At 33.9% G+C, this 14,424-nt stretch overlaps 2 protein-coding genes across 2 annotated transcripts; both read left to right on the forward strand.

Annotated features, from left to right (window-relative positions):
• Nucleotides 1-571: 571 nt before the first annotated feature.
• Nucleotides 572-1,321, forward strand: LOC104881185 (putative B3 domain-containing protein At3g24850). The gene is made up of 2 exons (XM_010660443.1): nucleotides 572-647; nucleotides 711-1,321. The coding sequence occupies exons 1-2, from the start codon at nucleotides 572-574 to the stop codon at nucleotides 1,319-1,321; spliced, it is 687 nt and encodes a 228-aa protein (XP_010658745.1).
• Nucleotides 1,322-4,766: 3,445 nt separating this feature from the next.
• LOC104881177 (B3 domain-containing protein At2g32645) lies at nucleotides 4,767-5,516 on the forward strand. The gene has a single exon (XM_059741892.1). The coding sequence runs from the start codon at nucleotides 4,767-4,769 to the stop codon at nucleotides 5,514-5,516; it is 750 nt and encodes a 249-aa protein (XP_059597875.1).
• Nucleotides 5,517-14,424: the final 8,908 nt, after the last annotated feature.

A 14,424-nucleotide genomic window follows, 5' to 3' on the forward strand; every position in this document is an offset into this window, starting at 1 on the left:
TAAAAAATAAAAAATAATTATAATTTTCATATAAAAATAATAAACCTTTTTACAAAAATTGTAACCGAGCTTATATCCTTAAAATATTGAAACAATGATAAATCACATTAGCACAAAAAATAATACTCTATTTACAAACATAAAAAATAAAATAAAATAAAATATGGGATAATTGAACTTGTTTAAATTTTATAAGAAATAGAATTTGGAGGCCAAGGTCCAAGTTCCGAATATTTGGGGAGGTTGTAGGATTTGATTAGGATTTAGTAACATTCCAAATTGAAAGACTCGTGCCCCAAGTTTCCAAATATTTGGGGAGGTTGTAGGATTTAATTAGGACTTAGTAACTTTCCAAATTGAAAGACTCGTCTCCCAGGGAACTCATCTATATATAAGCTCTCTCCTGCCAACGAGAACAACAAACCATTCGTAATTTTTCCAAATTGAAAGACTTCTCTCTGGGTCATCATCTTGCCATCCCAAGAAGACCAAGAAACCACTTCCTTCCTTACCAAGAACAAGAAACCACCGAAGCTATATAGTTTGAGCATTCTGTGATCGAAGAGCTACAATGGATTCTATTGTAGAAGATGAGAAGAAACACGATCAGGTTCTCGAAGAAACGACCAACAACTTTGAAGATGAAGGTGATCAGGCTCTTCAAGAAACGATCGACAAATTTGAAGATGACGGTGATTAGTATCCTCAAGAATCGATCAGGATCAAGAAGCGACCACCACGGTGCCATGATGATGATGAGGGCGGGTGTGTTCAGGAGAAAACGAAGCGAATGATGAAGAAGATGATGGATAAGGCAAGGTGTCCGTCTCCCCATGCAACGCCGGAGCTCCCTGTCATCCTCAGGAATCGGATCAGGGCTTTGGGGGGTTCTGATGTCACTTTTGTAATCCAGAAGCCTCTCTTCAAGACTGATGTGAGTTCCGGTCACAACCGTCTGTCCATATCGTTGAACCAGGTACAACAAAGTTTCCTCACACCTGAAAAGAGCGAGAGGTTGAACTCGGGGGGAAACGGAAAAAAATGTGCAGCTATGGAAGTGATGTTGATTGAGCCCTCCCTTCATCGGGAAACCATCAGTCTGAGGAAGTGGAACATGAAGAAAGCTTCCGGAAATTCTACCTCAATGTATGTGTTGGTGACTAATTGGAAATCGGTTACGGAAAGGAATAGCATGAAGGAAGATGAAACGGTGCAGGTCTGGTCTTTTCGAATCAAGTCCAAGTTGGGTTTCGCTCTTGTAAAGAGAAGACTACAAGATGATCCTAGGAATCGTTCATTAAGGGGCATCCTGGATAGCTGATATGGATATCAGGGACAGATAGGGTAGGCGTATTTACCATTTAGTAGAAGATGATAAACCTCCCTAGATAATGATTGTCACTAAATTGATTTTCCCTTTTTTTTTTGTATTTGTTTTTTTCTGATTGTGTAGAATTTTAATTTTGATTGAATTTTAATTGTGAAAATAATTAATTCAAATTCAGTCATTCTGTTTTTTTTTCCTTTATTTGTTTTCCCCATAGTTTCTATAAACCAAAGGGTTAGGATGTTGTCCTTCTGAGTTTCTTTTACTTGAGATAGTCTAATACATATGAAGCACATGCACTATTTGAAACTGGTATGAGAGAAAGGCAGAAAGATGAAATCAAAATTATGAGTTTCATATTTGGACATCAGTTGCATTTCTTTTGATGTCAATTCAATTTGGGTATTTGGCAATCACCACGTTTTTCATTGTTGCCATATCCGGGTATTGGGCGTTTGGCAATCAGGCCAAGGGAACTGTTCTTGCTTACCTTAATTTCTTCTAAAAATAATTTAGATGTCTATTATTTTTTAGATGTTGTCTTGGACTTGAATTTTATTTTGGGCTTTACATATTGAGGTTGTTTTAGGCTTCAATTATTGTTTTGGTGTGGGCTTGGTGTATTTGGCTATGGGCTATGCTTGTGGGCCTCAGGCCGTCAAATTTGTTTCTTTGTTTGGGCTTAGCTTTTGATATATCATTTGGGCCTAATTAAATTTATTTGACATTGGATTGGTCTTGGGTTGCACGATTTTTGTTGGGCCAATTTGAATTCATTTGACTTGGATTTTACTTGGGCCTTTTTACTTATTCTTATTTGGGCTTGTCTTACTTTTATAGATGGGTCAATTCTACTACAACTTTTTTTCTCGGAGCTTTGGACAATCACCACATGGAGGACTAGATTAGACTCGAAATCTCTTTAATAATCTTTTAAAAAAAATTTTACAAAAAACTTGGAAGGCCTTTTTTCTAATAAAATTGTAATTTTTTTTAATAAAAACTATAAAATGTTTTTTAAATAAAAAATACAAAAATACTTTTTAAATCAAAACTGCAAAATATTTCTTTAAATAAAAACAATAAAATCACTTTTCAAACAAAAAATGTATATAAAATCCTTTTTTTTCAATAAATACTATAAAAACTTTTTTTTTTCAAATAAAAATATTAAATTACTTTTAAAATTATTTTTTTAATGAAAATTGAAAAATTACATTTCAAATAAAAATTTCAAAACTCTTTTTTTGAATAAAAACTGAAAAAAAAATCACTTTTCGAATAAAAACCGCAAACATTTTTAATAAAAAAAACTGTGAAATCACTTTTTAAAATAAAATTGCAAAATTACTTTTTAGATAAAAATTTCAAAAATATTTCCTTTTAATAAAAATTGCAATTTTTAAAAAAAGAAAAGTTTTAAAAATCTTTAAATTGACTTGCAACATTACTTTTGTAAAAACCCATTTTTTAATTATTATTATTTTTTTTAAAAAAATCACATTTTCTAAATAAAAGTTATGTGGAAACATTCTTTTACAAATAAAATAATAAACTTGACATCCATCCTCCAACTTAAGAGGGTATATTAAAAAATTGTTGCAACGCTTATGTGGCGTAAAGCGTTGTATATAATATTTTGTAAAAAATTTAAAATTATTATAATAAGTAAAAAATGTTTCAACTCTCTAAAAGCTAGTTCACATCATCATTTTACTTTTATTTTATTAGGTAGATGATAAAATTTATAGTGGGGTTTTTATCTACTCATGCCTTAATTTATTACTTAAATTTTCTTAAGTGATATTAATCTTAAAATATAATTAAATATCAAATAATTTTTTATTAATATTTTTCATTAAAAAAATTGAAAAAAATCAACTATATTATATAAAAATTCATATATTTGTCGCATGGGTTTCTCTATCCATTTTCAAAAAACTTCTAATAAAATGTCTTATTTGTTATTGATAATTTAGTTTTAACATTGTTGAAAAAATTAGGGTCTAAATTTAACACGGCAGAAGTATGAATTGATGTATAAGTTATTCTATTTATTTATTAAATAGAAAAGGAGTGGAGTTTGGAAAGTGGATGTTTTAGTACTTGAATGGGCAAATATTGGGTTGGTTAAGAAGGAAATAAAATTTTGGAGAATATATTTAAAAATAGGGTATATAAGTATATATAAAACTCCTCATATAAAATATGAATTTTTAAAATTAAAAATAAAAATAACCTCCACAAAGGTTTATTTATTTATTTATTTTTATGCCTTTAGAGAACCTTTTGAAAAATGGGGGGAAGGACAAATAAAAACAAGGGACACTAATGTGTAATTGAGGTTTAATTTTTAAAAAGTGAATTATTTTTATGAATAGTTAGTCTTTTTGTTTAAATATTTTAATAAAAAAATTTAAATTTAATAAAACAAATTGACACATTTCTTCATTATTCTTATATATATATATATATATATATTATAAAATGAAGAATTTAAAAATGTATTAATTTTTAAATCAATTTTATACTATATCTGATTTTTTTTCCCCATTTTTCAAATTAATTCAAAAAAAAAAAAAAGATTTTAAACTTTTTCTTACTTATTCTTTTGCTTCCTCTTATTTTATAGAGCATGAGACTAAAAATAGTTACCAATTAAAATAAGTCTAAATGTCACCTACACTTCAATTTAAAGCTACTTTAATTTTTTTTTTCAGTCATTGAATTAAAAGGGAAGAAAATAAAAAGGAAATATAGAATGGAACAATTAATTATTTATAAAAAGAAAATCGAGAAAAAAAAGTCAATGCCTAAGGGAGCATGAGGGAAAAAATTATTTTTTGAAATCTCTCATTGAGGATTTGGATTTGGCTTAACTCTATTCAAATATTTTCTATTTTTATTTTTAAAAAATAAAAAATAATTATAGTTTTCATATAAAATAATAAACCCTTTTACAAAAATTGTAACCGAGCTTATATCCTTAAAATATTGAAACAATGATAAATCACATTAGGACAAAAAATAATACTCTATTTACAAAAATAAAAAATAAAAAATAAAATAAAATACAAATCGATGGGATAATTGAACTTGTTTAAATTAAATAGAATTTGGAGGCCAACCGTCCAAGTTTCCGAATATTTGGGGAGGTTGTAGGATTTGATTAGGATTTAGTAACTTTTCAAATTGAAAGACTCGTCCCGAGTTTCCGAATATACAGGGAGATTGTAGGATTTGATTAGGATTTAGTAACTTTACAAATTGAAAGACCCGTCCCTCATCTCTATATAAGCTCTCTCCTGCCATGCCAACGAGAACAAGTAACTTTTTCAAATCGAAAGACTTCTCTCTGGGTCATCGTCTTGCCATCCCAAGAAGACCAAGAAACCACCGAAGCTATATAGTTTGCGCATTCTGTGATCGAAGAGCTACAATGGATTCTGTTGTAGAAGATGAGAAGAAGCACGATCAGGTTCTCGAAGAAACGACCAACAAATTTGAAGATGAAGGTGATCAGGCTCTTCAAGAAACGATCGACAAATTTGAAGATGACGGTGATCAGTATCCTCAAGAATCGATCAGGATCAAGAAGCGACCACCACGGTGCCATGATGATGATGAGGGCGGGTGTGTTCAGGAGAAAAAGAAGCGAATGATGAAGAAGATGATGGAGAAGGCAAGGTGCCCATCTCCCCATGCAACGCCAGAGCTCCCTGTCATCCTCAGGAATCGGATCAGGGCTCTGGGGGGTTCTGATGTCACTTTTGTAATCCAGAAGCCTCTCTTCAAGACTGATGTGAGTTCCGGTCACAACCGTCTGTCCATACCGTTGAACCAGGTACAACAAAGTTTCCTCACAACTGAAGAGAGCGAGAGGTTGAACTCGGGAGGAAACGGAAAAAAATGTTCAGATATGGAAGTGATGTTGATTGAGCCCTCCCTTCATCGGGAAACCATCAGTCTGAGGAAGTGGAACATGAAGAAAGCTTCCGGAAATTCTACCTCAATGTATGTGTTGGTGACTAATTGGAAATCGGTTACGGAAAGGAATAGCATGAAGGAAGATGAAACGGTGCAGCTCTGGTCTTTTCGAATCAAGTCCAAGTTGGGTTTCGCTCTTGTAAAGAGAAGACTACAAGATGATCCTAGGAATCGTTCATTAAGGGGCATCCTGGATAGCTGATATGGATATCAGGGACAGATAGGGTAGGTGTATTTACTCTTTAGTAGAAGATGATAAACCTCCCTGGATAATGATTGTCACTAAATTGATTTTCCCTTCTTTTTTTTTGTATTTGTTTTTTTCTGATTGTGTAGAATTTTAATTTTGATTGAATTTTAATTGTGAAAATAATTAATTCAAATTCAGTCATTCTGTTTTTTTTTCCTTTATTTGTTTTCCCCATAGTTTCTATAAACCAAAGGGTTAGGATGTTGTCCTTCTGAGTTTCTTTTACTTGAGATAGTCTAATACATATGAAACACATGCACTAAAAAGTAGGGATCTAACACTATTTGAAACTGGTATGAGAGAAAGGCAGAAAGATGAAATCAAAATTATGAGTTTCATATTTGGACATCAGTTGCATTTCTTTTGATGTCAATGAGTCAGGTAGCAACTGATAGTCACGGACCTTGTTAATTTTGTTTTGAGCATAGGCATAACCTTGAATAGTGTTACATAAAGGCACTGAGAAGTAGGGACTTGTCACTATTTAAAACAGGAGAGGAAGGTAGAATGATGACTGAAACTAAAATTCATTGACTTGTAGAAAGCTGAAAAACTATGGCTTTTGATGGGTGACACAATATGATTGAAGAATGTTAACACACTGAAAAGTATAAATTCCATCTAGATCATCTTTTGTGCAAAAGCTATGGTATGGTAAGAAAACCTTGAAGGGTCCAAGGAATGAGGACACATTAGCCAGTGTGTCTCACATAGCCTCAAATTCCCAAAAAGACTCAAATAAGATGTTGATCATAGCTGGGTACCATAAGTTGTGGTTATCAGCAAACTAACAAAGATAATTGATGGTAATCCGTCTGAACTTTAGGCTGATATCTTTCAGATACTGATGGTTGGGAATAAGCTTCTGATCTTTGGTTTTCCAATCCCGAGTTGTCTGAAAGATGATAAATGACGAATGTCCATATACATCAATCTCCTTAATTCTCAATTCTCAGTGTGTTTTTTTTTTTAAGGCTTATCCGGGGGCTGCTACTCTGGGCCATCCAATTCCTCTTCTTTCTTTTGCTGCTGATCTCACATTGGGAGCAGTTCCTTCTCGTTAGGGTCATCAAATGAGAGATGGTCCTCCGACTCCAAGAAGAAATAGATATTAAACTACCAAATCCACATTATTGAAACCTGTTTAGTGAGGCTGCAACATAAGGACTGCAATTAGTGTGCAGAAAAAGGAGAGTGCTAAGTTTGATTATAAGGACTTGAAGGCCCCAACAAAGTGTGTGGAGTTTGAGCTGTTCTAGCTGAAACTTTCTCCAGATGGTTTGAGTGTCTTTTCTGAAGTCTTGAGATTTTTCACCCTTGCTGTAACTAATGATACGCAGCCTGCCAGTTTCTGCAATAATGCTATCTTCAGTTCATTCATCTTAGAATAGTAGGGCTAGATTTGCTTGAAACCCCCCTTGGGAATTTGGTACTAGGTCAGGACCAATTTTGAGAATGAATAAAACCAACAATTTCTATCCAGGTACTCTGCAACAAAATCAGGCTCAATATGAACCAATAAGATTAGCAAGAAGCTGTGGTGGACAGAGTGTTCTGCTCCAGCATGTGAGCACAATTAAACTTTCTTTACTATTTTTATTGTTTTTGACATTTCTCTGGCTATTCTTGCATGACTGAACTGATTCTATTGCTCCTAATTTACTCATGGAGCTTATCAATCAACTTTTGTACTTCTATGTCATTGCTTCTTGTTACTAAAATATCATCAACATAGACTAAGATAAAGGTAGGATGTTGTAGAGTGATGCTTACAAAGAGAGATTGATCTGACTTTGTTGACTTGAATCCAAGCATGAGTAGAGCATTATACAATTTTTCAAACTAAGCCCTTAGAGTTTGTCTGAGACCATAAAGGAATTTGTGCAAATGACAAACCATTGTAGGTTGATTGGGATCTTGAAAACCATATGGCTGCTGCATATGCACTTCTTGCAAATCTCCATTGAGAAATGCATTATTAACATCCAATTGTTTAACCACCCAATTTCTTGCTGGTGTAATTGAGAGAATTACTCTGATGGTAGTTGGTTTCATTACAGGACTAAACATTTCATTAAAGTCAAAGCCTGCAACTTGATGCAAGCCTTTAGCTACCAACCTAGCTTTGTACTTGTTAACAGTGTTATTAGGATTCTCTTTAATTTTGAAAACCCACTTGCATCCTATTTCTTTTCTGCCTTGTGGTAATGAAACTAATGACCAAGTTGCATTCCTCATTAGTGCAAGATGCTCATCTCTCATTGTTGCAGCCTCATTTTCATTCTATAGAGCTTCATCAACAAATTCAAGTTGTACAACAGCAATATAGACTTTAGGCTTGTAAATGCCAACCTTAGATCTTGTAATCATGTTGTGTGAATTGGTGATATGCAACCTGTCCTTATTAGGTAAAACTGAATCAAACGAGTCAGCAGCACCAACACAAGGGGCTGAATTAGAATTAGGAACACCAATAGGTATAGCAGAGTCTAGAGATTCAGCTTGATGACCAAGAGTTTCTTGAAAATTTGGTTGAAAGATGGAAGATGAAGAAGTGAACTTGGATGGTTTTATGGAAGAAGATGTAAAAATTGGAAGTTGGGTTGGTGTGCTATGTTGAGTAAAAGCAGAGGTAGCATAGGGTTCAATATAATTCTTTTTGGCAAAAGGGAGGACTTCTCATTAAAGATGACATCCTCGAAGATAAAAATTCTGCCAGAAGCATCTAAACACTTGTAACCCTTGTGATTGATGTTATAGTTAAGAAAGGTACATTTAGTGGAACAAAGGGCAAGTTTATAAGAGTATAGGGTTGAGTATTAAGATAGCATGCACATCCAATTACCTTGAGAGACTTATAATCTGGCACAATATGAAACAATATGAAACAATTTTTCTAGGGGAGATTTATTGTTAAGAAGAGGTGTGGGCAGTCTATTGAGTAGGAAAGCAGAGGCTCTAAATGCCTCATCCCAATATTTTAAAGGCTTGGATGATTAAGCTAAAAGAGTTAAGCCATTTTCAATAATGTGCATATGTTTTCTGTCAGCTACACCATTATGTTGGTGTGTGTGTGAGGGCAAGAAGTGTGATGAACAATTCTACAACATAGAAGATAATCGGTAAATGCTCTATACTTCCCCCCACCCCAATCAATTTGGATTGCCTTGATCTTATAACCAAGTTGCAATTCAGCTTAAGTTTTAAAATGAACGAAGGTTTGCAAGGCATCAGATTTGTTCGTTAGCATATAGATCCAAGTGAATCTAGATGACTGATGCGGTGTAGGACCCCTAGATCAGAATGTACAAGTTTTAGTGATTTAGTATAGATTATTTCAGAAGATGAAAACGGAAATTTATGAATCTTCCCAAAACAGCAAGCTGACCAGAAAGAAGCATCAGTTTTATGTATATGACAGAGGTTACATTTGGACAAAACAAACCATACAATATTATCATAAGTGTGGCCTATTATGCCATACACTGCAATCAGAAACTAAAGAATAGGCTGTAGTTTGTACAAAAAAAGAACAAGCTGTAAGTTGTGGCATAGAAGAAAGAAGGTCTGAATGACTAGTAGAAATATTGGAAGAAGGATGAGATTGTCACTTGTTCTGAAGATTCAGTTGTGTCTGATCAAAAGCATGTAGGCCATCTTTAAATCTTCCTTTTAGTAGAATGGATTTGGTATCCTAATCCTTCACAAAGCAAAAATGAGGATGAAATTCAAAGAAGACATGATTATCAAAAGCAAATTTGGAGACACTAAGCAAGTTCTTGGTAATTGGAGGAACATGTAAAAGATGTTGAAGGGACAACAGTTTGGAATTGTAAGGAGAAAAGAAACTGGATTGACCATCATGTTTAATAGCTAGACCCTTACCATCACCCATGTGAACCTTATTGTTACCAAGAAAATCAGTTTTTGTTATCAAGTTCCTTGCATCTGTTGTAACATGATTGGAAGCTTCAGAATCAGGATACCAATTGGTATCACAAACTGTTCCAGGTGTGGCAAGAATGACTGTCATAGGAGAGTGTGAATTTGATGTGTTCTAAAAATGGCCTTAAAACTGAGATGAACCAATGAACGTTTGATCAAACCTATAAAAGCATTGTCGCACTATATGACTAAACCTCCCACATAGCTAACATTGAGGTTTGTTGTTATTCTAAGAGCCACGACCACCATATTGACTACCATGTCTTCCTCGACCACCAAATTGACCATTACCTCTTCCTCTATTACAGTTGTGACTATTCTTATTGAAAGTGAAGTTGAGATTTCCACGAAAACTGCTAGGACTAGAAAAGAAACCTTGGCCTTGGCCATATTGAGAGTCAAAACCTCCAAATGGATTATTGCTGAAATCACCAAACTTCTTCTTTCCAGTGTTCCAAGACTACCAGAATTAGTATTCATATGTGCAACATTAACAATCACTGAGTCCGACCTCTGTTAATTCTTTTTAATCCGAGCTTCTTGTGAAAGAAGAAAAGATTCAACCTCATCTATTGTATATGAATCTATGTGTGAATTAATTGATGTAATGAATGTTTCATATTCTGAGGGTAAAGCCCCAAATATAGCATCAATGTAATCTTTTGGTGAGAGTTCATGACCAACAAGAGCTGGATGATCTACTAAGCTACGAATCTTTAACAGAAAATCATTCATCCCTAAAGACTCTTTCTTAATTTTCTGAAGTTGAGTCTTGTATTGATTTACCTTGGCTTGATTTTGTGCCACAGTTCCTACGACCTTCTCTCGCTGGTCTTGGACCACCACGCTCAGCAGGGCAATCACCAGCTTCGTTTCCAGGACATGGCTACAGATATTTTAGGTGGGTGATAGCTTCTCTCTTATGGCCATATAATGTTGAATCAAATGGACTCTTTATCCATCATCTATTGTATTAAATATTATTGAAATACTCCTTGAAATTGATATTATGGTTCATGTAAGTATGTAACTGGAAAAAGCATTACTGAAATTTGATAGGTTCAGGACGGGGAAGGTATTTAGTGGGTCCAATTCAATTTGGTCATGTTATGCTACAGTCATCCCCTGTATTCTTGTTCTGAGGTTGGGCATGTTCTTTCATTGAAGATTTTCATCACAACTCAAATTATCTGGAATGATTTCCTTCTTGCGTTTTGGGGGCAGTTTATTTACTTGCTGTCAAGACCAAATGGGAGCATGCAGCTTTGCCAATTTGTGATTGTTTCAGGGTGCAAATTCTGTCCTTCCACTCCTTAAGGCACATTAACCTTGTCTCTCAAATCCTCTGCCTCTCCTACACTGCTTCCCACTGCTGGTTCCATATACACAGCACGATTAAATGTGATGAGTTATGCTAGATACTTGTTTCACCCATTTCCCTTAAAAATAAACACGAGTGGATATTTAAATAAAAAACACAATATAATTTGTATTAAAGCCAAGATGAGAGAAGCTTGTGGAAACAAGTGAGTTGTGATTATTCTATTCAAATTTACTTCAAAATTGTATTTCCTCCTTCTCTGTTTTTCTTTAGGTGAAATGAATTTACAATTTATAATTCAATAAGTATTTTTTATTTTTTATCTATAAACTCAAATATCCTTTCTTGCTCCATCCGCCTGCTTAGCTTTAAATTGTCTTCATCATATTCCATTTCAGAGTGTTGATAATGGCCAAGCCCCTGTCATAGACTTCGAATTTTGTTGTAGTAAGCTGTCATTGAAGATTCCCTTTGCTTTGTGTAATGGATCATATTCTGCAAACCATAAATCTGGGTAATATTCCGCAGATTTGAATACATTTAAATCAACTCATCTCAAACTTCCTTGGCTGTTGAGAGAAACAAGCAAGTCCTGCTGGTTTCTGATTGCATAGAATTCAGCAACCAAGACATGATCTTGGAGTTTGCTACATACCATCATTTGAAATCTGGATCCACAGATTTTGGTTCCTTCACAGTAGTGAGAAATCTCCCCATTTTGCCTCTACTTTTGCTGAACAAATTTATGGATTGAGATCACTCTAGGAAGTTTTGTCCATTGAGTTTCTCTGGTAATTTGAAGAGTAGAGTTGTCACCATGAGCTAAAGTTCATGATTGATCCATGGCCTTCACTAATTGACTATTTTGAGACACTTCCTGACATTGTTCAAGTGAAAGAAGGCTCGACAAAGGGCAAAAACAAGAAAAAGATCTAAGACTTGGCAATGAAGGCCAATGAGAACTTTATACCAATTTAGGTTTCAACAATGAATGCTGAAAGAAGTTAGTGCCCTGATACCATGTTGGAGAAATTAAAAATTAGAGTACTTTTTCTTACCAATTTCAACAATCACATTTGTATTTATATAAAGTCAGTCATAAACAATAAAAAAGAAAGTAGTCTATTGAAGTTAATCTCCTGATGTTGGATAATTGGTATGTGGAAGGTAGTTGTGACCATTGGAATGGAAGAAGGCTCATTAGGGGATTATATCATTAGGAGTTAGAAATGGTAGAATCCTTTTTCACTTGTCTCCAAAATGTGGTTGTGCATGTATGTAATGAGGATAATTTAACTTGAAAATATGCTAATGATGGAAGACTACAGGGTATTGAGTGCATATTGTAATCTCCCTTTCTCGTATAGAAAGGTCTGGGGTTCACCTGCCTGCATATTCTTTTGTTTGGGAAATGATTCTTACTTAATGCAAAAGAGAAGGGCTTTGGTCCAGTAGTGTTGTTAGGGTAAACAGGAAGAAGAATGGGCCAAGCACTTATCCATTTTATGAAGGTATAGAGTTCATGGTCTTTTATCATTCTCAACTTTAGGTATTATTTGGGTGCTTCTTGATACAATTAAGAATACCTTAACTAGTTGGCATGCAGGGATTGTGAGGAAGGAGAAAAATGAAAGTATGGCCTTACAGCTCCATTATGTTTATTTTGGTGTATGTGGAAAAAATGAAATAGAAGGTCTTTAATAACATAGATTGGTTTGAATTGTAGCTGAAAAATGTTTGTATGGATTCTTTAGTTGAATGGACTGGAAGATGATTAGGAGATGAAAGACTTCCTTTTATAGACTTCATTGATGTTCTGGGTAGTAAAGGAGTGAATGATATCTTTCATTCTGTTTTCGTTTGTCTTCTTGGTCTGTGTATATAACATGTGTCCAAGGGTTGACCCACTCCTTAAGTGCTTATTGTTTAAAATTTTACATATCAAAAAGAAAAAAAAAAAAAAAAAGAATTTGGGCTAGATTTTTGTCTTTGCTTGCTTTTTCCTGCTCTTATAAACAACTGTTTATTGTTCTACAGCCTAAAAAGTCGTGAGCCTGAATTCCTTGTGGCCACACCTGAGAGACTTTTGGAGCTTATTTCCTTGAAGGCCATTGACATATCTGGTGTCTCCTTATTGGTAAGCATTTTACCCTTTTCATAACTACAAGTTTCTTATCTTGCTTGCTTTTAATTCTCATAAATATATTTGACTTATTTCTTTTACGATTTACATTTTCAATTGTGCCTATTATTTGGGAGTCTTGACATTTAAAAGGGCAGACTTAAATAATGTATAGGCCAAAATATTTCACTTGTTTAATGGACATTTTGATTTAAGAGGAAACTATAATAAAGTGCATATCAAAATATTTCACTTTTGTGTTACAGATTCTGAATTTGTTATCTACCCTTAGTTCTCATAAAAATAACAAGAGGAATACAGGACTTACTGTTTATGAAGGTCCTCTGATGCTTTCTTGCAAATTTGTCCTTGGTTGTTGATTATCTGTTTATTCTATTCTACTGGTACTAACCATTAATGTCTGATCATGCTTTTGAATATCATAAATATACAATTTACTCTCTGAAAATCATTGACATATATTTAGGTCTATCTGCTTCTTAAGATGTTACGAAGAATTTTATAGATCTTTATCTGGGAAGCTCTTGTTATTTACTATATCAAGTTTTCGTTATGGATGGACATGATTCACGTCACTACATTTCCTAGGCTCACCTAGATAACTACTTCTCATTTTAATATGTGCTGATGTAGGACAACCCTAGGATGGTTGCCTACACTCAAGGGTAGGTGGACTAGGGTTTTATTTTTTAGGGTATAAGGAGAGGAACAAAGAATAAATTTTATGGTAGAGAAAATTATAAGATAAGAAATAGAGAGAAAAAAGAAACAATGAAAAAAAGATGGAAAACCTTAGAGTTTCACTAAGGCCTTCTGGGAGTCTCACCTAGAAGAAAATCAATGGAGTCTCACCATTGGGAGTTGCAACCTTGCAATGAAAGAAAATATATTATTATTCATATCAATTCATCCCTTTGATTTACATTGATTAGCCTATTTATAGGCTTCTCTAAGAAATCCAAAGTCTACTACGACTCTAATAACCTATTATGATTCTAATTCTAATTATAACATCCAAAATGTACTAGGACTCTAATAACCTATCATGACTCAAATTCTAATTATATTATAAATTAACTAGCTAATCCTAATTAGACTCCAACAAATATTAATCCTACTTTAATTACAACTAATACTAATTCCCTTTCTTGATATATATCTTGAAGATTCATCCTCATCATGTGCATTAGTCATTTTTCAGTGATTTGTCTGAAATATGAGCTATTAGATGGCTGTTAGTTGGCATCTTTTATATTAGTGCTCACATTTTTCATAGGTTTGTTACTTTTGGCATCATTACTTTCTGATTCATTTTTGACATTTAAATAGGTTGTTGATGGACTTGACACTCTTTGTAAAGGAGGCTTCCTTGATATGATTAAATCTATTAGGCAGTCAATTTCTCGAAATCCCCATGCAGTTGTTTTCAGTGAACGCTCAAGCTGTACCTC

This window comes from Vitis vinifera, chromosome 13, assembly GCF_030704535.1.
Source record: "Vitis vinifera cultivar Pinot Noir 40024 chromosome 13, ASM3070453v1".
NCBI classification, from domain to species: Eukaryota; Viridiplantae; Streptophyta; class Magnoliopsida; order Vitales; family Vitaceae; genus Vitis; species Vitis vinifera.